Source organism: Wyeomyia smithii, chromosome 1 (assembly GCF_029784165.1).
Source record: "Wyeomyia smithii strain HCP4-BCI-WySm-NY-G18 chromosome 1, ASM2978416v1, whole genome shotgun sequence".
Lineage (NCBI taxonomy): Eukaryota > Metazoa > Arthropoda > Insecta > Diptera > Culicidae > Wyeomyia > Wyeomyia smithii.
The window spans coordinates 191,287,786-191,311,443 of NC_073694.1; the positions used below are offsets into that span (position 1 = coordinate 191,287,786).

General features: G+C 38.0%; 3 protein-coding genes across 5 annotated transcripts; 1 reads left to right on the forward strand and 2 right to left on the reverse strand.

Moving 5' to 3' along the window:
• The first annotated feature begins 3,364 nt into the window (after positions 1-3,364).
• On the forward strand, positions 3,365-6,294 carry LOC129727452 (uncharacterized). Its single transcript, XM_055685308.1, has 4 exons — positions 3,365-3,389; positions 3,449-3,654; positions 4,131-4,457; positions 4,537-6,294. The coding sequence occupies exons 3-4, from the start codon at positions 4,191-4,193 to the stop codon at positions 6,190-6,192; spliced, it is 1,923 nt and encodes a 640-aa protein (XP_055541283.1). The 5' UTR covers positions 3,365-3,389; positions 3,449-3,654; positions 4,131-4,190; the 3' UTR covers positions 6,193-6,294.
• Positions 6,276-7,545, reverse strand: LOC129727460 (uncharacterized). Its single transcript, XM_055685321.1, has 3 exons — positions 6,917-7,545; positions 6,693-6,858; positions 6,276-6,626 (listed from the first exon to the last, which is right to left on the reverse strand). The coding sequence occupies exons 1-3, from the start codon at positions 7,232-7,234 to the stop codon at positions 6,400-6,402; spliced, it is 711 nt and encodes a 236-aa protein (XP_055541296.1). The 5' UTR covers positions 7,235-7,545; the 3' UTR covers positions 6,276-6,399.
• Positions 7,546-7,701: 156 nt separating this feature from the next.
• Positions 7,702-20,391, reverse strand: LOC129727468 (ras-related protein rab7). 3 transcript variants are annotated; one of them, XM_055685334.1, is made up of 5 exons: positions 20,204-20,391; positions 18,026-18,270; positions 17,739-17,957; positions 17,529-17,666; positions 7,702-9,094 (listed from the first exon to the last, which is right to left on the reverse strand). In XM_055685334.1, exons 2-5 carry the CDS (start codon positions 18,203-18,205, stop codon positions 9,008-9,010), a joined length of 624 nt encoding a protein of 207 aa, XP_055541309.1. In that variant the 5' UTR covers positions 18,206-18,270; positions 20,204-20,391; the 3' UTR covers positions 7,702-9,007. The 3 variants fall into 3 exon arrangements, with proteins under 3 accessions (XP_055541309.1, XP_055541315.1, XP_055541319.1); XM_055685340.1 differs by lacking the exon at positions 20,204-20,391 and adding an exon at positions 19,953-20,100; XM_055685344.1 differs by lacking the exon at positions 20,204-20,391 and adding an exon at positions 18,350-18,584.
• Positions 20,392-23,658: the final 3,267 nt, after the last annotated feature.

A 23,658-nucleotide genomic window follows, 5' to 3' on the forward strand; every position in this document is an offset into this window, starting at 1 on the left:
TCAATGCTTGGCTTCTATACATTATTTCGATTACGGAAATATTCATATGCAGTAGTATTCGGCTGTTTCTCAGAAGTTGCCATCTTACAATTCAAAATGGTTTATCATTCTGCAGTTTCACCAGCTCACATCCATCAAGCTCAAGCACTCCGTTAGATCACACTTAGGGACGTATAATAGAAGCATCGGGATGCACATAATAAATCGCCCTCAATCTTAACACCTAGCAAACCTTTCGGAACTGTAACGAAAAAGTGAGGTTAGGCCGCTCCATGATCCACGTGGTTCTTTGTTTTGTTCGGTGTTGTCTTCAGAAGCACAATTCTGGCACTCTTTTTAAGCAAACATTCATTTATTTCGTAACGCGGAATTCAGTAATTTTTATTACACCGGGTACTCAGGTAATTTTGCAAGGTGGCCTCAGACTGTGTAACGCTACGTTTAACACTCCTTCTCATTCCTTGGGCACGTTACGTAATATATGGATGGTGCCTTAATGCTATCTCCTCACCTGTATGTACTAGAGATGGTCAGTGTGAAGTCCCAACACTCCATCCTTAGCGGCGGACCGAATGGATGGGTAAAATTCTGCAGAAGAGCCCTTTTGATATATTGATGTCTCCGTTTAGGGCAAACATAAATAATATTATTTGGTATCATGTGATAGAACAAATATTGCATAAATATTGTGAAGAAATACCGAAAGTTGCTTAAAATTAGTTGGCCTACAACTGTGCCGATTAATGTATACATTTATTCATGCAAATATAAAGTTAGTTTTTTTCATTTAGTCGATTTCAGGACCACCCTAATTTTCATTTGCACATAAAAAATAGACTAAATATAAGAAACAAGTTCTTAGAAAAAAATTTTACTCTAAAACCACAAAATTGCATCGAAAAACTCGTGTCCGCCTACATTGCCTTACTGTACCACTGTGCATTGTTGTTGAATTTCTGTGAGCGTGTGACATTGTTACACACGAAACTGAATTTACTCAATTTTAGATTTAGTTGACTCAATTTCATACTTTCACAGAAAAAAATATGTTGCAGATTTCGTGCGTATACTGTTCGTATGTAAAACTAACGCCATTCCGGGAGTTAAATATTGATAATATAATAGATGTAGCTTATCGAGGCACGAAGTAGAACTATTCAAATAATCAGGCCACGACGTGTAAATGGTAAACTAATCCCAAGTTGCTATATACGTGGTTCCCTGTGTAACTTCACTAGCTCAGATCCATCACGGGAAGCAACTTCGAAATGTGAGGCCGTCAAGCTCAAGCTCAATAATCAGGACACGAAGTGTACAATTAAATGAATATTTCAATTACCTCGTGAAAAAGATAAAAGGAGAAACCGCACAATGGTTGTCAATAGTCGTATATGGTTGCTGTGCAACTTTTTGCTTAGATAACATTGAATGTTCTATCAATTTAACAATTTAAGTATGGATACATATCATGTTGTAATTGGTTTAAAAGCTTTATTATATGAAATATAAAAGATATTCAACAAAACAAACATAATTATTAATAACAACTGTTATGCGAAAACTATTATTTAATGTTTAGTTTTCTTCATTTTGAAAGTATTTTTTGTTTCTTTTTATTCCTCCGAATTTTTTGCTCTCGAGTTCTAATCTTCGTATTCATCACTTGCAGATTTGCTTTAACCAGCATATTTATGTATTTACTAGCTGACCCGGCAAACTTCGTCCCGCCTATTTTTGTGTTTAATTCAATAATTTTCAACATTCCAAATTCATTGATTTCTTGCGATTTGTTTTTATCGTTTGAAATTATTGGTTTTATCGGAATGACAACATCCTCGACCTTTGCTTTTAGTACATCACCTCTATTCCGAAAACACTCATATTGGGTGGTATTCAGTTATTTTCGTTGTTTCTCCAGAAACTGAAAGTGGTCATCTTCGAATTCAATAAGGTGTCCAGGGTCAATGCTTGGCTTCAATACATTATTTCGATTACGGAAATATTCATATGCAGTAGTATTCGGCTGTTTCTCAGAAGTTGCCATCTTACAATTCAAAATGGTGTCTGAGGTCAATTTTTAGCTCCATGCATCATTCTGGTTAAAGAACCACTCATATTGGGTGGTATTTGGTCCCTTTAGGTTTTTTTTTTTTGGAGACAATTTCTGGCCCCTGAGCGTCATTCTGGTTTAAGAAACACCAATAATAGGTGTTATTTAGTTATTTTCGGCTGTTCTACAGAAACCGGAAGTCACCATCTTAGAATTCAAAATGTTGTCTGTGGTCGATTCTAGCTCCTGTGTATCATTCTGGTATCGAAACATCTCATATTGGATGGAAATCGGCCGGTTGAAGAAATACCCATATTGGGTGTTATTTGGTTATTTCCAGCAGTTTTCCATTCACCGGAAGTCGTCATTTTACAATTCATAATGTTATCTGGGGTCGATTTGTAGCTTCAGTGCATCATAAAAATCCCGGAAATACCCATAATGAGTGTTATTTGGTCTTTTGCCACTGTTGTTTAGGAACCGGAAGTCGCCATATTGGATTTCAAAATGGCATTTGGAGACAATTTCTGGCCTCTGAGCATCATTCTGGTTAAAGAAACACCCATATTTGGTTGTTTTTGGGTCATTTTCGGCAGTTTTCCAGTCACCAAAAGTCGCCATTTAACTACTCAAAATGTTGTCTGAGGTCGATTTGTGGTTTCAGTGCATCACCACGATTTCGGAAATACCCATATTGGATGGTATTTGGTCATATCTCGCTGTTTCTCGGAAACCGGAAGTCGCCATCATGGATTTCAAAATGGTATTCAGAGACAATTTCTGGCCTCTGAGCGTCATTCTAGTTAAAGAAACATCCATATTGGTGGTATTTGGTCATTTTCCTCTTTTTTCCAATCACCGGAAGTCGCCATCTTACAATTCAAAATTTTGTCTGATTTTTCAAAAACCGGAAGTCGCCTTCTTGGATTTCAAACTGGCATTTCGAGACAATTTCCGGCCTCTGAGCGTCATTCTGGTTAAAAAAAACACCCATATTAGGTGGTATTTGGTCATTTTCGGCAGTTTCCCAGTCACCGGAAGTCGCCATTTTACAACTCAAAATATTGTCGGAGGTCGACAAACGTACAAACCGTGGAACACCACCCATGGATTGCCTTATGCATAGGCGAACTTTATTATTATAAAATATTCGGCCGAGTCCACTTCACAATAAAATAATAAAATGTGAAGTTTTTTCAGTGTACCCATTAGGGTAATATTAGTGTCAAAAGTTACTCTATTTCGCATGTCGTGTAGAACAAAATCAGAAGTGGCGCACCTAGCGGTCGAAAAGGTGACTAACGCTTCTGTCATTTTCAATTTGTCTTCATAATTTCACGTAAGTGAACTATATTGGTATTTAATATATTTGATAATAGCTAAATTATGACTCTCCAGCATCACTGCTTTACAGTGAAAAGTAACCTCGTTGTAATTTCTACGTGACGATTGCGTTATCGAATTTAGCCAATCAGCAGCCGGTTCAAATTGGTTGGATGTAACGGTGACCAGCTGTCACGTCTTGTCTTCCCGATCAACGTCACCGCGTCATAGCGATCGTCACCATTTCGTACAGATATTTATTTATGATCAATGTGCTAAAGGTGCGTATCAGTTTTTATAGACGTGGCGATAACAATGTTTCTCAAAATATCAAAATAAATCATTACAGTTGAAAAGATATCGGTTTTTGTCGTCGATTCGTTATTTTTATTTATTGTAATCTATTTTTAGTTCAATGACGAACTTTTTTTTTATGAATATTAAATATTCTAATGTGGAACAAAAAAACGCATTATTTTTCTCATTTTTCGGTGCTTATGGGTGGGGGGTGGATTTGGTAAATGTAGATTTTTCTTTTGTGAATGATACTTTTATTCCTGATACTGTCTGGATTCGAACCCATGATGTTTCTGGAAGTCTATGATATCGCCGTACTCTATACCCTCTAGCCTACGCCTGCTACTGAAGAGTTTCACTTAGAAAGTCGAACACTCTAGAGGATAACGTGTCAAAATTCCTTTGCACTTATTTATGCAATTTAAAACGTATCTATTCGTTTATTTTTTTTTGTACACAGGTAACCATCATACCCAGTCCGTCATTCATAACAGATAGAGGATAATAAACATTTTTTAAAATGCTAGGAGTTTTACCAAGAGTTTTAAAAAAACGGCAAAGAGTATACAGGCGAAAATTCAAAGAACCACAATTAGAAACGACTGTCTTACCGGGACATTCAAAGTGTATCTCCGTTAATCTATTAGTAAATAATGCTGCTTACGATAGAGAAACGAGATCACCATCAAATTACCATTCTTCGGACGAATTCATGGATGTGGATTATTTGGACGAAGCCTTCGAAGATATAGAGTGTCAAGTTCTTAACATGATCATAGAAAATAAAGTACGTGATTACTTTTTTTCTGGCAAAGTTTCGTAAACTAACTATTATAATTTTTTTAATTTTTTTTATATTAATATAGCTTTCTGTTGACCCTGATCGTACTCCAAGTGTCCAATTGGCCGCAGAATTAAGTGCTTGGGCTTCAAAATATAGCGTTCCTTTGGCCGGTGTCTCTGATTTACTCAAGATTTTGAAGCAGAGTGCTGGACTGTACTTACCCAATGATGCGCGTACTCTTCTGAAAATTCCAAGAAAGTCAAACCTTCGGAAAATATGCAATGGAGAATATATTCACATGGGTGTAGCGGAATTTTTGAGGCGGTTTAATTTGATCGATTATATTGAAGAAGGACATCCAGTTATATTATCTATTTCGGTGGACGGAACCCCAGTTTCAAAAAGTGGGGCCAATGATTTGTGGATTATATCAGGAGCTGTTCATACTGAGGAATTCAAACGACATGTATTTATCGTCGGTATTTTCAACGGACCATCAAAACCTACATCTTTCAATACATTCCTTGAAGAATTCGTCGATGAAATCAATGGATTGCTTTCCACAGGTTTTCACAAAGACGACAGGGTGTATCCTGTGAAACTAAAATATTTCACCGCAGATGCACCGGCAGTAGCTTACATAAAAAGTATCAAGTCTCACGGAGGATATTCAGCTTGTCCAAAGTGCGAAACACGAGGAACGAACATTCCTGGCTCAAGAAAAATAGTATACCCCGAAGTCGATGCACCTGTGCGTACCGACATGAAGTTCAGACGAAGAATATCGAAGAATAACCAAGACTGCCATCACCTCTCAACAGAGCATACGATTCTAGAAAATCTACCGATTGATATGATTAAAGACTTTGTGATTGATAAAATGCACGCTGTGGATGAAGGTGTCTGTGGGAAAATTCTTATTGCATTCACAGGTAAGGCAAATCCACAAAAGTTGACGAAGGACAAAATAAATAAGATTGATGATCGTATCAAGGAATGTACAAAATTTTTTCCGATGGAATTCCAGAGGAAATTGAGGACTCCCAATTATATCTCAAAAATGAAAGCAACTGAATTCCGGAGTTTCCTGTTGTATGCAGGGCCAGTTTTATTCCATCAAATAATTCCAATGAACACATACTTACATTTTTTGAGGTTTTCTATCGCAATACGTATTCTTTGTTCCCAATTTCTAAATCTGAAGTACAACAAAACTGCGAAAGCGATGCTCACCTCATTTGTTGTAACATATCCTGAGCTATATGGATTAGACACAGTATCGTATAATGTACACGTACTATTACACCTAGCAGATGACGCCTATTTACATGGGCCTTTGGATTCTTATAGCTGTTATCCTTTCGAAGCGAACATAAAAAAGATAAAGCGATACTTACATGCTCAAAATAAACTCTTACAGCAAATATTCAATAGACTCCAAGAGGAACTGAATTCCGTTGCTGTTACGAAAGCTGCAAATAATACTCTCAAATTGAGTCATTTTGTATACAATCTTGATAGGTTTTATAGATTAACCTATCCAAACTTCACAATTCGTGCAGATAGCATTAGTGACAATTGCATAATGTGGAATGCTCCAGACGGAATTGTTATTTTGCGGGTGATTTTCTTCGAGAAAAAAGATGAGAGTATTTATGTCACTGGACAACAGCTCGAAGTGAAAGAATCACTGTGTAGTTCAAAATGGACTTTGAAACTAAACATGCTAATAGGCTGATTTGGAAACAACTCAAAAACATATCCTCTGCATTCATCAATAACAAAAATGGTTTGTCTTCCATATAATCTGAATAACTGTGATTATTTCGTAGCACCAATGATTCATACATATACATAGTTTGTAATTTATTGTTATACTGTTATTTATTGTCAATTATATAAAAATAATAAAAAGATTACTTCTTTTTAGTTTCAAAGATTATGATTAAGTATTTACATCAGACACTCCTCCTTCATTGTTAGGATCGCGAGGCTCTTTTTTTAGAGACGAGAGCGCTTTTCTAGTTGTTCGCTTTCGGTTTGTTGTACACTGCTTGCGCTCACTACTCCCGATCGTATTACATGCGTGCTGCATTTGATACCGAAATTCGGCGCACGCCAGGGCTGGTGGATCATCCGTGCTGTCATATAATGAATGATCGATGAGAGATTCTGTAAAGAACAATAGGATGAGTATGGTATCTATCAATCGACGAATATAATATATTATCTGCCTACTTATTAATACTTGCGTTGAGCACAAACTTTTAAGGGCCTGTTTAGCCCCAGCACCTGAGTAATTCACCTGAGTCTGCAGCTCTAGATGATAAAACTTTTCAATAAACGTCATTGTCATTTCTTTTAGAGGTTTTTTAAAGAGCACAAATGAAGCCAGAAACTTTTTCTGCAAATAAACAATATATATAACTGCAGAATCTTGAGTTATTATTTATTTAACTTACAAATTTTTTCTCGTTATTTTTGTTTCCCAGTAATTCTTCGAATTCGAGCAATTCATTAATTGATTTCAGAGGCATAAGCTTTTTAATCGGTTCGAAATATTCGTGAGTTTCAGCCGATAACGATTCCGACCTTTCTCCTCGTTGTATTAGAATGTTGATCTGTTCTTTCATGAAACTTATGTCAGCTTGTAGCGCTTTGATTGCATCCGCTTGCTCGTTGTACACATCAAGTGGAAGTGTCACTACTACTGGCTGATTACAGTTTGATTCCTCCAATACCTCTTCCACAACTTCATTCTCGAAACTTTGATTCGCCATATGATAGCTGATGTGATTTGATCGCAGAATAATGAAGATTTTCCGTACCGCGTAAACAGCGTTATGCTACTTGTTGTTTATAAAACATTCGTTACACTGCTTCAAAAATCGATAAGGACAAAAACGACTCGATACAATTATTTATCGATTTTTGGCAAAATATGTCATAACAATGATATCGATCTTTCAATATATTTCGATAAATTATAACAAAGAATTCTATAAATTTTTGGTGCGCATCGATGTTTATCGAAATTAAGTGTGGTCTCTTTATAGAGTTCTATCATACGGCCAGTAAAGAAATCTTTCAGAATATAAGTATCGATCTCCAAATATACCTTAATATATGTATCAAAATTAAATTATTTTGGATGTAAAGGTTTACCGACATGATTCTTTATTTTTGTGTAAAGCACTTTGAAGAAGTTTAACGAATGGTTGATCGGGTTAGGTTTTAAGTAAGAAAATTTGTGCTTTTGAATAAATCACTTTTATTACGTGATATATGAATTTACTGTTTGTAATCTACTTCATATAGGTGTCTGTATTCTATCTCGAATAGCCCATCTTGTTTAAATGTTAGATATTTTACACTTTCGGAAAATGAAAACATGTCTAAAGATGCTCATCTACAATGTGTAACCGCTCGATCAATTGCACAACAGTTTTGAGTTGCATGTTTACTACCACTTTTGATTTCATAATAGCTATTGATGTGGACAGAGCACAAGAGTTATTTATGTGATTATTATTTGCATTTTTTTTATGTGTACTTTACTCAACAGACCGTATGAATAAAGCGTTCACTTTACCTTTTCTAAGTAAATTATACGGTAAACTTTGTTATCCATACGGTGTAATGCTTTTTGATATTTTCAATTGTTATTTCATATTTGCAACATAAGGAGACTTACTCTTCTACCAGCTGTTATTTGCTCATTGTTTATTTTTTAGCTAGATACACCGTAGATAGCGAATATAAATATTATACCATCACTATTTAATAATTTAGTTATAAGCATCAAGCGATAACAGCGCATGGTGGAGCGAGCTTTTTTTCCTAGAAAGAGTTGCTGTTGGAGAGTTTACAAATAAAAACTGTGAGACCATAACATAATCCAATTTTTTTTGTCGTTTTTCGAAGCTCTGTGATCACATTTTGAAATTGTCTATCTAGAGTGTAATGTGTTGCCTGCATTTGGCCGCGACGAAGCGAATCAATTCAAACCTATCTGTGCTGCGCTCTGATGCTTATTTTATTCCGATTTAGTGTCTACTATACATACCTATATAAATGATAGCGTACCAATTGGTTACTTTTTTATTGTTTTCTTAGGAATAAAAAAAATGAAAAGCATTTTGAAATATAGTAGATTGTAATCTTCTCAAACTCAACTTAATATCGGGACGAAACGAAATTGAGTGTACCGTCGTAATTAACAAAAAAAAAAAATAAATAAAACCTGAATTCTGATCTACAGCAGATCGCCAAAGAAGCCTTGCGTTTATTTATTGAACTACAGTATATTTTGCTTCTATCAATTCTAATATTTTGTGTGTGTAAGCAAACATTCGTTTATTTCCTACTCAATTCAACATAAACGTTCAATTCAATGTTTAAAAGGGACATTATTGTTTCGCTATACTTTACGCTTTCTGGTGGAGCCTATTTGCCGCCTGCAAGCCGCAGTCGATTATTGTAACAAAAAAAAGAAGGGTTTTCATGCTGAATTGTTCGAACCTTGTCTATGCAGTAGCAGTTAGCAGGAGCAGTTAGCAGGAGCAGTTGTCTCCGTTCCGGGGCCGGTTATTGCGATCCGCGTTCAGCTTGATCTGGTCAGGGAAGTCGTTGTAGATTTCCTGTAAAGTGAATGACTTGGCGTTAGTTATTTTTGTTTTTTAATTTGCTTTTCCACTACTGTTATTCTGATGTGACGGTGGAATCGATGATCGGGAGAGCGTTGGAATGTTTGAAACGATTCAAACGAACCAAAAAAAAAAAAACAGGAATGATACTGTATGTCTAATTAAGTAACTTTGCATACTTTTCAAGATCTTGTTTTTTAGTTTTTTTTACATGAAACCTACGTCAATGAGCTATGATATAAAGAGAGGGGTTTTAAAAAAATGCAACGCTTAAAACTTTTTGATATTGAATATTGGAAATATTTCACTATAGATCAATAGTATCTTGCCCCTAGATTTGGCCTATGTCTAGTCCAGAGCAATCGATAGCTATGACAACCTATTGTAAAGTTTTGTACGCTGAACGAAAAACGGTAAAACTTTGAATCCCCTGAGGAAGGCCAAGTCCAAAGGCTGAAACGTCGGACATAAGACATAGTTGCAATTTGAAACACCCTTAAGACCGGAAAAGCCGCTTTTCTCTTCAATTTGTCCTTTTCAACAATTCCAAAAACAGTTCTCTACAGAGCCAGAGTTACTAGATTTAAACAAACAATAATAGACCTGATTGATTTGTTGCTTTGCTGCATTCCTAATACAAACTGTGCGTAATTTTACGTCAATCACGCGGTCGTGTCTGGGTTACAACCTTCTACTTTTTGGATCGGGTTTCAATTTCTCTTTCATGCGCCGTCGGTGTGCAGAAATGTTTTTCTGTCGGTTGAGCCTTTTGTGGGAATCCGGCGAAAGTGAACACGTAGGGAGAGTAAACCAAACTTTAACAATTCCTTGAATTCAGCGTTTTAACCCTTTTTGTTTGACGCAGCTTCAGGGTTTGCCAAGATGACTTATTCGTCTTGTTGCGGACTGTCTTGGGTATGAAAGTTTCCATAAACCTTGAAATTATGGATGAGAATTTTGATACAGCAATGTCGACATCAATACCTGGAGCGTTATCCAGCAACAACCAGAGCAGCTACATAAAACAGTCTTGAAACGAATGGTGCGGTACATAGTTCAAGTACGAAAAACATGTGGGCAACAATCGCGACCACTTTGCAGCTCAACGGATATGAGTGGAATCTATTCGAACCGACAAGCAGTTGGCGAACATCTTCACGGAGGAGCTAGACGTTGGACAATTGAGTTGTTTAACTATTCACGGATTTCTGATATTTATATATTAGCTAAGAGTGTAATTTTCTGAGTAAAACGTGATTTTTTTGAATTTTATATCATTGTCCTTCGATTTATAAATGGAGAAAAAAAAATCGCTCCAAATTGCTACAATGACAGTTGGTATATGGGCGAACTGTCATTGTAGCGATTTCGAGCAGTTTAAATTCGTGATTTAAATATTGAAGGACGATAGGAAAGTTTTGAAAATCACGTTTTACTTAGAAAGTGTAGCTCTTTCAGATGATATAAAAAACTAATATAGCTAAACAACTCAATTCGGAGATCTACGACTCCATAATCCAGAAAGACAGGTGACTTAGTAGGCACTGCCAAGCAGGCCTTGAGAAGCTGACAAGCGCTCATGGAGAAGATTTTTACTCATTCCCAATCAAAAGTGCAATCATTAAGATCGTTTTTTTTTTTCATTCCATGTTTGGCAAGTGATGAAAGCACATCGTTTTTTCGGTTTTTTTTGTTCACTAGCTATTTGAAAGTTTTTTGGTGACTTTTTAGTGAAAACGAACAGAAAAGTTGACTAATTGGATTTATTTAACGAAAAGGGCATATAATAGAGATTAGCACTAGGAATAGGAGGCAAAACGCGGCGAAAGCACGCCGCTTGAAAACGGCAGCCATTTTGTTGCCAGAAGCAGGAGAAATATCTACACTTATAGCGAATTTCTTTATTCCACCAGCTCACCTCGTTTTGACCTGGAAGCGCACTAACTGCTGTCAAAACCCTTCTCTACTTGCTCGATTTTGACCCAGTTTTGACCTGCCGTGCTGCCCGAAGCGCGCTGTAAAATTTGTCAGCTTCAACCCACCACCGCACGTGCTAAGTTCGTAAACAATTATCTGACATCTCTTTCTTACTTGCGTCTTAAATGGCGATGACGTTTCATTATTCCTCGGCAGTTTTACCCGGATACAGTGGAATAAAGAAATTCACTATAAGAGTGAGGTTAAGTAACGCACGATGTAACCATCAGGTTCCAATGAAGAAGAAGAAGCTACTGGGGGTTTACCCCTCTCAATAGCAAACGATCAGCTCAATTCATCTATGGAACACGACGAGGGTAACAAAACCGACAAGGAGGCACCACCAGGATTCAACGCTAAGAAACAGCAGGAAAACATACGATACAACTGTGAAGACAATGGGCCATATCGCATTTACGTCGAACGAAACAACAACGCGAAGAAGGACTTGAAACTAAACAAGTTTTCACTTGGAGTAAGCCTACGGCAAATGGATGGGTTTCATGAACATATCATGGATATGAAATATTTAGGCCGATACAAAATTATGATCCTTATCAACAACTTCATTAAGGCTAACGCGCTAGTGGATGCGATCAATGTCTCAGCAGAAGAGTACCGAGCCTATGTTCCAAGGCACCTGGTCACCATCACAGGAAAAATTGCTGGGATACCAACTGACATAACAGAGAAGGAAATTCTTTTGGGAATTCAGAGTGAACATCATGTCGTCCAAGTTCGTCGACTGAACCGATGGGAGAACAGGGAACCAATACCAACGAATCGAGTGAGCGTCACATTTCGTGCATCACAACTAGCGGAAAAAATCAAACTATTTAATTGCATCACAAGAATATTACCGTTTACCAGAAGAGTAGAGTTATGTGAAAAGTGTCTTCGTTACGGACACAAAACTCTCAACTGCAGAGAGAGTCGTCGCTGTGGAAGATGTGGTGATCGACACGAGGAGGAGAGCCAGTACAAGTGCTGGGAAAAGCCAATTAAATGCGCCAACTGCAAAAGCAATCATAAATCGACCGATCCGAGTTGTCCAGAAAAGAAAAAACAAGAAAACATAAACAACATTCGCGCTAGACGAAACCTAACATACGCAGAGGCCCGCGATCTGTATCCGGTATACAGTAGGAACCCTTTTGAACTATTATCAAACATACAGGAATATCCTACACTAACGGAAACATTTGCTTCCGCCGTCAACGAAATCACAGAGAATCTCAAGCAACAGTGGGAAAGAACAAACTTACTTGGACAAAAATGCAGCCGGCGGTCAAACTATATAAGCCGGACCCCAAAGAAAAAGATAAAAAGAAGGCGACCAAACGACGGCTTTCGAAAGAAGAACTTAGTACCGAACAGCAAGCATCCTTAGCCCAAAAACAGAACAACGAAATAGCACGGAGAAACAAGAGCGACGTGATGGTGTTGGACTGAACAACCCATACCGCGTAACCGAGCAAACACAACTGGAAAAGTTGGTTGAAGCAGCTCAGCAAAAAACCTGGGAAACAGCACACATGCAATTCAACGAAAAAATTATGACGTTTTACACGACTTTTATTCAACAAGATCTTCCAAGGGACGTGAGAGAAAAATTCAAAGTTATCTCGAAGCAATGCTTCGATTTCACTAGAACAATAATATAATCCTCTTCACTATGAATAGTTCTTTTAAGATATTGCAATGCAATAACCAAAGTCTTCATAAACATAAGTCAGAGCTCCATCGAGTGTTGACAGCAGATGATTATGATGTGTCACTACTCTCAGAAACATGGACACATGCGGATTTAGAAAAGACCCGCAAATACCATATTTCGTCATACCACGAAATTTTGCATTCTCGATTCGATAACTACGGAGGTGCAGCGATTCTTTTGAAAAATAATTTCAATTATGTACAACTAGCCATTCCCACACTGTCCGACTCCAGACTCAAGCAGTAGCGATTAGGGTGTTGTCACTAGATCTGGTCTTAGTGTCCATATATATCAACCCAACCGGAACCAACACTATAGTTGAGGACGACTTATCGAAGATTTTCAGCACCTTACAACCTTACCGGAAAGTACTGATTGGTGGGGACCTTAACGCTCATCACCGCCTTTGGGGAAACGACAATAATGACAAACGTGGAGAGCTTCTGATGCAACTCGTGAATGATTATGACTTGTTACTCCTGAACAATGGTTCACCTACATATATCCCAGTTAGACTGGATCAAACGCCGACTGCCCTAGATGTCACTATTAGTTCGAGTAGCTGATACATGAATACATCCTCGAAAGTATTAGACTTGGGAATCGGAAGCCAGCATCTCGCCGTGGAAAAAGGCATACAATCAGAGTCGAGGAGCCGCTCTGGAAAATACATATTCGACTATAAGAGAATAAACACCGACTTGTCAGAGCTAAAGCGCAGTATGCAGTTCAAAAAGGAATTCATTTTCCTATCTCAATCCCATGTAAAATTCAGGCACTGAATCAGGCAATGAAATCTCTTCTGGTAGCTAGTACGCAGCTGAAAAGAAATCATAAACCGAAATGGAAAACAAAGTTCACTTGCTGTAAACACTGCTGTGAGGCGAAATGTCACTTTTTCTTGCACGGAATAATTAGCACTGACATTATTCAGGTACTGAAAGTGTCAGGCAGTTGGTTGGTCGTCTCACACCCAGCGATGCCAGATTGGAAGACATTAGCCTACATTCAAAATATTTTTCACGTTATAGTTACCGGAAAAGTTACGTGAATATTTTCCACTATCGTTTTCTAGTAGATTCTACGTGACTGTCATTTGAGTTCATGAAATCAAAAGAAATAATTATCAGTTTCCGTTAGACTCTACCAGAAATTTGGGAAATAAATATTGAAATTCAGTCGGGCTTAGGGTAGGAAGACATTTTCTCGCGGACTAGACTTTTGAAAAAATTACCTGGCATCCCTGCTCTCACACCAGATCGCGGTAAACAAGAGTGTTCGAGTGTTCTAGAAAAAAGGAAAAATTATGCGCTCAATCACATTCTCAGCTGTCAAAATTCCGTTTGGTAAAAAGGGCAAAATTTCGTGTACCTCTTTTCTTTTCAACTGCGTACCACGCTTAAGCAGAGAATCAGTGAATGGAATAAGTGATCTACAAAAAAGAGTTAAAACAGTATTCCAACAGAACAGAAGAAACGACAAGAGAGAACCAAAATGTTGGTGGTCTGAACAAGTGGACAGTGTATGGAAGGAAAAATCAGGAGCGAGGCGTAATTTCAACCGTGTTTCGAGCTTGGAAAATTTGGTGGAGTTTGAGAAAAAGGCAGCCAAATTCCAGCGAGCATTAAGACTGGAAATTGACAGGAACCTGGAAAATTTTCGAAACGAGATCAGCCCATTTATGGGATCGAAAGAACTTTGGGCGAAAATCGGACGACTTACTGGAAAAAGGAACGTTAAAATCAATAACAACATACTGATGGACTCACAAGACGAGGCAGAGAAGTTCCTGGATGTCCATTTTGGACAAAACGAATACCAGCAACTACAACAAGGAGAAGTAGAGTACAATCTACTCAATGAAGGGGTATGGTTAAACATCCTGAACTGAAAATGGAAAAATCAGCCCTTGGAGAAGATTGTATTTCATATGAAATGCTCCGGCAACTTAACCCCGGGGTGAGAAGAAACATCATTGCAGATTTAAACCGTATGTGGTGGAATGGTAGCCCAGATGAATCTCTAAAAACTATCAAAGTGGTGGCAATCCCAAAACCCGGAAAGGATCAGAGTACGGCGGCTGGTAAACGACCAATCTCGTTAGTACCCACACCAACGAAGGTTGTAAACACTGCTGTATTAGACATGCTACAAGATTTTATCGAAGCTCAGAACATACTTCCTCGAACGTCATTTGGTTTCAGGAAAAATACTTGTACAAGCGAGATGGTTTCGTTTCGGCGATGATTTGCGTTGATTTAACAAATGCTTTTAATGCGGTACAAACAAATAAGTTGGAGCAAACTCTGGAGTCTTTCTCCGTCCCCAACGAAATAGTTGCGTGGATAACAGGCTTTCTCCGTAATCGGCGAATCATCATGCACTTGAATAACGGTACGGCGACAAGGACGATTTGCAATGGCCTGCCCCAGGGCGATGAACATTCGCCGACCCTTTTCAATTTGTATACCGTGGGATTACACGAAATATCAAGAAATGGAGATGTTATATTGGTTCAATACACGGATGATTTCGGAATCCTCGTAAAGGCCCGAAAGGTGGAAGATCTAGAAGTAAAGGTACAAAACACGATTGATGAATTCTGCGGCTTGGCAGCAAGCCTTAACTTAAAGATAAATGCCGAAAAAACCAAAGCTATCCTATTTACCAATGGTACCAAAAACTTAAACGTCAACATAGATGGAATCCTCTTGGAAACAGTTCGAAGTCATCGTTATCTTGGAATCATGATAGACCGTAATCTTGGTTTCGGACAGCAGGTCCGAGAGATCCGATTGAAAGCGGTTGATAGACTAAACAAGCTGAAAGTCATAAGTGGCAATAAAACGGGAAGTCATCCGAAAACTATGAAAAACATATATACGGCAATAGTGCGAAGTATGATGGAATATAGCTGTGCAGTAACTAACAATGCAAGCAAACAAAATAAACAGATGCTAGCTGTCATAAACAATCAGTGCTTACGAAAAATTACGGGTTGTACGAAGAGCACTCCGCTCAATGCTTTACACGCCTTAGCGGGACAGGAATCAATTGATAAAAGATTCGACTACACAACGGGATGGAAGTTAGCCCATTGTTTCAAGCTAAACACCATTGTTGCAGAATAATTAAGGACAATCAACGAAATCCAAGAACAAGAGAGCGAAAAATATTCGTATGTGGAACGGATTTACCATAAAAACAAGGAACTTTATAACAAGATAATGCCTATGGTACCGCTTTTGGATGCAAGTGAAGTTGAAATATGTACATCGTTGGATGGGGTTCTAGGACCGAAGAAAAACATTCCCTCGACGCAATTGAGGTAGATAGCGATTTCGGTGATGAATGAAAAATATAGCGGACGCAGAAGAATTTTTTCGGACGCCTCCAAGGGCAGGACGGATCTGTGCGGTCGGAATATTTATAGAGAATTTAAACCTAGAGCGCTCACTCAGGCTAGAAGGCGACATAAGTATCACTACGTTATCTACACTCAATGACGGCGTGCAGGATGCTGGAGGACGCAGTAGATTACAACCAAGCAGAAACTTTAATATGTAATATTCTAGACATGGCAAAAAAATGGAAAACATCTTTCCAATGGATTCCTAGTCACGTAGGAATAATCGCGAACGAGAAAGTAGATCAGTTGGCTAGAGCAGGATTACAACCAACTGAAGTTCTGGAACACAAACTGTTTTCAAAAGATGTTATGTGGGAATTGAAGAGACAAAAAACGGAAGCGGCGCAAATATGGTACGAAGACTATCCTAATCAACATACACCAAGTTCTTGAAGAAGAGCCCTGGTACAAGAACGCAGAATTGAAAGGACATGACATCAGACTTTCAAATAGAATTATGACTGGCCACAGCTATGTGAAAAATTGGCTAGCTGTAATGAAAATTGTCGACAATAGACTTTTTGATGTTTGTGGCGAAACGGAAACCGCAGAACATTCGATATTACTTTCAAGGATAAATTTACTAACTTAAAAGAAATTTACAAAACCCGAAATTTTGAATTATATAAGGAAATTGTAGAATTCGTAGAAAGGCGTAAACTAAACCTGTGAAAAGTTACTGTACCGAGTAAAATCTTTTAAAAGCTTATAACAGGGCATATAGTCGAGTCACTAGCCTTTGACGGAGCAGCATGCTCGCCCGATAGAAGAAGAAGAAGAAGAAGATCGTTTTCCAATAAACTGTTTATTATTCGTTAACGTTTGCTGAATTCGTTACATCTTTTTATTTACCCGATACCTTTGTGAAATAGCAGTGTAAAAAAAGGTAGTCGAAAATATTGCCCAACATCCAAATTATTTGTATTATGATTTGCCCAAAATCTAATAGAAGACGTCCGATAGCAACGGTAGAACAAACGATAAGTTTTTTTAACAGTTCTTGGATCACTAGGATTCTAACATTCTCTCTCATAAATCACATTTATGCCTATGTTGCCATTTGTTACATTTAATTTAAAAATAAAGTATGCGAAAGTACTCAGACAAAACGTTTAGTCTGAAAAGTATCGTTATATTCTCACAAAGTGCGTGCGTTTACGTGAAATTCGCCTTTTTTGTCACTGCAATCCAAAAACAACTGGCGTTCGTAATACTATTGTTGTATATAAAAGAAATCAGCTTAATGGGAATTTTTGAGAACGTGACCAGTAATTGCAATTGTTCACAGGCAAGAAATGCGGTAAAAATAAAAAATTTCAACTTACCTCACTCTCCTGGGCTAGTGCATTTTTGGCAATTGTTTGAAAAGCAAGATCTACATTAATGCCTTCTTTTGCAGACGTTTCAAAGTAGGGAATATCGTTCTTCGCCTGACACCACTGCTGGGCACGTTTGGTTGATACCTACAAGACCATAAGACAAGTAACGTAATTAGCAAAAAAGCAAAATGTAGGAAGTGAATTAATCCAGCATACCGTTCGATTTTCCAGATCAATCTTATTACCCAGCACTACGAACGGAAAATGGTCTGGATCACGGGGACTCGCTTGAATCAAGAATTCATCCCTCCACGAGTCCAGATTCTTAAACGTATTCGGTGCGGTGGTGTCGTACACTAAAACACAGCAGTCCGCTCCGCGGTAAAATGCGACACCAAGCGATTGGAACCGTTCCTGACCGGCAGTGTCCCAAATCTGCGAACAAAATAAACGTTGTTAGAGTGGCAAGAAGAAAAAACAGCGGTGTCGTGGCTACTTATCACCTGCATCGTAACAACTCGATCGTCGATCACCACTTCCTTAGTCAAAAAGTCAGCCCCAATCGTAGCCTTGTATTGGTTCGAAAAACGCTTGTTGACATACTGGTTCATCAGTGACGTCTTACCGACACTGCTGTCCCCAAGAATGATTACCTTCAGTAGAACTTTTTTCCTGGTCGCCATCGTACAGCGTTGTATTCTGCCCTCGCTCGTGGCACTGATAACAGAACGGCTTCAACTTTGTCAACCTGTGGAAGAGAGGACGGAAAATGAGATCTCGCTGAATACAGTGTTCAGAACGTTTTCGAAGCTGTTATTATTTTATACCGCTGTAAATAATCAATAGTGCCGCAAATGTATGTAGTTAGCTATTCGTCATGGCCGCTTGGTCGCGCAATCTAATGTGAGCAAATTCTTTTTGAGGTTATGATATTTTATCGAGGGGTTGACAAGGTAGCTTTCCGGCGTAACGAACTTTTTTTTCTGTACCGTTCATCCAAAAACCTTAATCACTAATTCGATTTGCTAAATTTTACTTTTAGTCATCTCCACCCAACTAGATTCGAGGCTGCATGACGACAGCCTCTCAGCTTCCGGCATTCCAACGACTCGTTTCGCTCCGGGAGAATTAATTTGCCTTTTCTATGCATCGTTCCTAATACTCATATCCGGAACTCTCGTGTCTATCGGATTGGCGGTCGATAAACTTGCAAAGGTAAACAAATCTTCCCAACTATCATGCTTTATGAAACAAGATAGGTTTTCTAATCCCTACGCAAACACCCAGTTGCATTTATAGTGCATTTTAAGCCGTAAAGTACTAGTGAATGTCGGTGAAGTTCGTCCTCTTGTTATTCTGGATAAAAGTTACTATTGAAATAAAGTGAGGATCACATGATAACATCTAACTGCCCTGCCGTAGAGATTATCAACCTTTGTGGTAAGGCAAAAAGAAACTTGGTGGGCAATAGTTCAACGTAAATGATTTTACCGTGAAAACTTTTGATTTATAATTTGAAACTCAAAGAATTGAAATTGATACTCTAAGCAACATCAATCTTCATAGAACAAGAACGTCATTGAAGTTCATATCGGAATATGTTCGCTACAATGACACATGCGTGAAACTAGACGTAGTTTCTAGACTCCGCACATTTTGGAGAAGCAACATTGGCCTATTTCACATACAAAACATTCGCTGCTACAATCAGATCTAACTGCCGTTCGCGTCAATAGTCTGTTACACACGTTGCTTTCATAACGCGAATGACTAAAACAAAGAGAAATTTGCTTGAGCAGATTATTATGAAACGGGCAGAACGAACAAGGATTCTAATGCTCACAAAAATGGCAACTGGACGTATTAGGCAGTGGAATTCAGAAAGCATTTATATGGTATTTGACTCAACGGATAGAAATTCCAGCATGATGTTTATAAACAACGCGTATTTTTTCGGTATAAATATTGTTACTAATGTTCAAGACAATTTTTCAATACGATTCAGCCCACCCTACTTCAATTAGATTGGCAACAAGACTTCATGGTCAAAACAAAACCTGCTGACGATTGGCGCACTCGTGTTGGTTCGATGAGACGCAATTATTATTTTTGTTGATTCTTAACACAACGATATCGGGGGCAAATGATTCACGATCGGATAGACTTTTGCCCCCATAATCGTACGCGTTTTCTACCAGCCCGCAGAGAACTGCTGCAACACAATTAGATGAACTCAACACTTTAGTGAAGTACCATCAAACTATGCATTATAGTGGCTTATCTGAACCGAGCTTTCTGTGCTAGCCCATGACGATGAGTAAGACGCAGCGTATCAAAAGATTTCCCTGTCGGCCAACGTCACCAGTTTTTTTTCTGTTCTTTTTATTCAGCTGCAGCAGAACATTCCACTATATGATAAGCAATAATTACACGATTCCTTTCTGGTCACTGTTTCCGATGCGAAATGCACTAACACATTGATCGCAGCGAATACGTGGCTAATGCTGGCTGCATACCCGTTTTTATTCCTTTCAACAAAGGAATTATTTTACACAATCTAGTCACACGGACTGAACAAAAACACATTAGAAACTGTAAGACCACCTTTTGCGTCACTCTTTCTGCACCAGCCAATTGAATTTGTTGGGGCTGTTCAGCGTCGTAGTCAAATTATTTCATACCGTGAATTTTGCAGCTGGTCAGCACTTCTAGATACGAGAACGAACCACTCCGCGTACAAAAACACTTGTTCTTTAACTCGAGAAGGTTTTTCCACTTTTAATTCACTGTATTTCGCTTGGATAGTCTGCGACTCCCTCTTCACTCTGACACTCGCTGGAAACGTCTAACGTCTGACAGCATCTGGCGAAGGCTGGTGCGCAGGTTTCGGTGTATAAAAAAGAAGGTGTGGAAGAGAGTACTATCTTCAATAGATCATGACACGGTGACGTCACAACAAGAGAAAAAGTAGGAGATTTGACAGTATTCGCGGGTTTGTTTACGTGGACTTGTGAAATTTACGGCTTGAGTGGAAATGCAGGAGTGTGTTGTTAAAAATTACTTATTGCTTTAATTGTCTGATCTTTTTCGTACTCGTATCATTCATTTTCACTCCTATCACTAAACGGTGAATGGAAAAAATTCTAACATCTTGTAAACAGCGATGCCAGATTAGAAGACATGTCTTCAAATAGAAGACATTTACCCTGCGATGAAGACATCTTTGTTTGTGAAGACAAATGGAAGACATTCAAAAATATGTGAAGACATTATAAAATATGTGACATGACCCACATTTTGCAGAGCTGGTGACCCTTTTTTTTTTTGCTCGCCAGTTTTTAATTTACTGGTAACATTTTCTGTTTTTGGTGGGTCCTAACGGGTCATCTCGGGTTGGAAGACATGTTAAGACATATTTTATTGGAACGTGAATACATTTGGAAAAATGTCCTGGCATCCCTGCTTGTAAACAGAGTCTACACTCTGAAAAATACACACGTAAAATCCACCTGAAAAATCACGTAAGTGACTGACCTTAAGAAAATCTGCCATTTTACGTGACGTTAGTAACTTTCACCTAAACTTCACGTACGATTCACTGGCAATTCACGTACAATCGGTATATGGTTACAGCGCGTTGGTATTTGTGTTTTTTTAACTTTGTTAGTGTTAGTGCGGCTGTGGTTTGACGTTTCTGACAACGATGTTAACGTGAATTTTTATTATGCAAATAAGTTAATATGACGGACAAAGGACTCCTGAGCTGCTCCAGCTAATTCAATATTGGAAAACACGCAATGTAAGTAGTCAGAATAATATTCAGTTGGTGAATTCTTTACGGAACGATTGGAATCATCAACAGGTAGTTTCGAGCAAAACAGCTGCGGATGAACGGTTGACAATCGTTCCGGCCAATCCTGTTTCTCTGCTGTCGGAAATGTCAATTTGGAGAATGTTATTATTTGTTGAAAATTCAAAATGAATTTTATTTGTCATATGCGCCATGTATTTTATTTACTTAAAGATCACGTGGAATCTATCTGAATAACACGTAAAAAGTACGTGAAAATCATGTGGGGTTTATGTGTTTTATTTATGGTTTCACCTAAATATCACGTAAAAAGGTACGGGAAAATCAGGTAACAATTACCTGTCCAACACCTGGTTGATTGACACTAACACACTGTCACATGGTCGGCTTTCGAGAAATCGGCAATAGTTACTTGAAAAGAAGGTGGATGAGAATCAGTCACTTTTCCCGGTAAATTTTACGTGCATTTTTTTCAGAGTGTATGTGTATGTGAGGTCGCGCAAAGAGAAAATCTATCGTTTCGGCAACACAGTTTTTGTTCCGTTTGTTGCCAAGAACTATACAGTTCTGTTCTTCACGATGCATAAGCGAATATCATTTTATGAAATTCTTCCCACGGTACACACTTTTGAAAGATTACACCGGTGATGCTTTGTTAAATTTAACTGAACCAGTGTACACTGGATTCTCTTTTTACGCGATTGATACGTGCGCGCAAAATAAGAATCGCGTAAAATAAATCGCGTAATTTCGAACAAATCGCGTAAAAAAAAATCGCGTTATTTGAAGCAAATCGCGTAAAAAAAGATCGCGTCGTTACAAAACCTTTCGCTATGAGGTAAGTGTGTGTGTATGTGTGTATGTATGTCTCTGTATGTGTATGTGTGTGTATGTTTGTGTGTGTGCTACATCTTGGCTCAATGGCAACGCGTAATTTCTAGAAAATCGCGTAATTTCGAGAAAATCGCGTCAAAAAATCGCGTAAAATAAAATCACGTAAAAAAAAGTCGCGTAAAAACAGAATTCAGTGTACAGTTTTAAAGTTCGGAAAAACACATATTCTTTATCACGCCTAATTACAACACTTTTCAAAAAAGAAGAAGAAAGAGATTTGACAGTTGTAGCAGGTTTGTTTACATAGTAAAATTTTCGGCTCGAATAAAAATGCGGAAGTGTCTTGTTGAAAATTGCGTTTCCAAGAATAGAACAAAAGATAACAAAAACGAATTCGCATAAGTGGAGAGTTTTCCCATCTTTATCGTACTCGTATCATTCGTTTTCACTCCTATTACTGAACAGTGAATGGAGAAAATTCTAACACCTTGTAAACAAACCCGTAGGAAGGATCTTAAAAGTGAGGTTATATTTTGTGTGCAATGATCTATTGTAGCAATATTGTTCTGGACAATGATTTTTAATGTAATATTGATGTATTTACAATGAAAAACGTAGTTAAATTATGGTATAACTATGTACAATTACAGCACTTTTAAGGTTTTTTGATGTTTTTTCTCGGGTTCACAATAACCGATCATTATTTTGTTGACCATACAAAAGGTTGGTGACCACCAGTTAAAATCACTATGAAAAAACAATTTTGGAGCTTTCTCAATTCACAGTTTAGCAATAGAACAGGTAAAAAGTGTGAAAACAAATACATCCTTTAAGAACCTGATGGCAATACTCTCCAATGTGTTACCTTTCATGCAGTGGTGGGCACCGCTAACCGAAAATTCAGCAACGCTAAACGCTAAGTCGCTAACCGGAAAATTTAGCTCGATAATCGCTAAACGCTAAACGCTAAACCCACATTAGCGGAACTTTCGCTAATCGCTAATCGCTCACTTTTTAATATGTAAATAGTCATATCGCTATATTTATTGCTCGTGTTTTGTAAGATTTGGACCACTTTGATCTGTTTTGGTTAAACAAACGAAAACAATTACTTACAAGAATAACAAAAGTTATTTAGCTTGCATTGAAAATAGATACTCTTAGGAATGTTTTCATAAAAAAATCAATTATTATCTGAATCGAAAAAGTAGAACCAAAGTTGTCATAATTTCAAGCGCATTGCAATTTACCAAAGTTCTTGGTGTGGCGAAAATTCGATCTAGACCTTGTGCTTGTTCTTCAAAATGCTCCTGTGGCTTGTACGATAACTGGAACTCCATTCTAGGGTAAATACTACAAGGTATACAGCCCTAGGGATTGCATGAAATGGTGACGTAGGACTAAATATATATCGTCATGAGTTATTGATGACAAACGATGCCAAATACTATAAAGTTTCATCTCACAAAGACCCGTTTCAAAATTCACAAT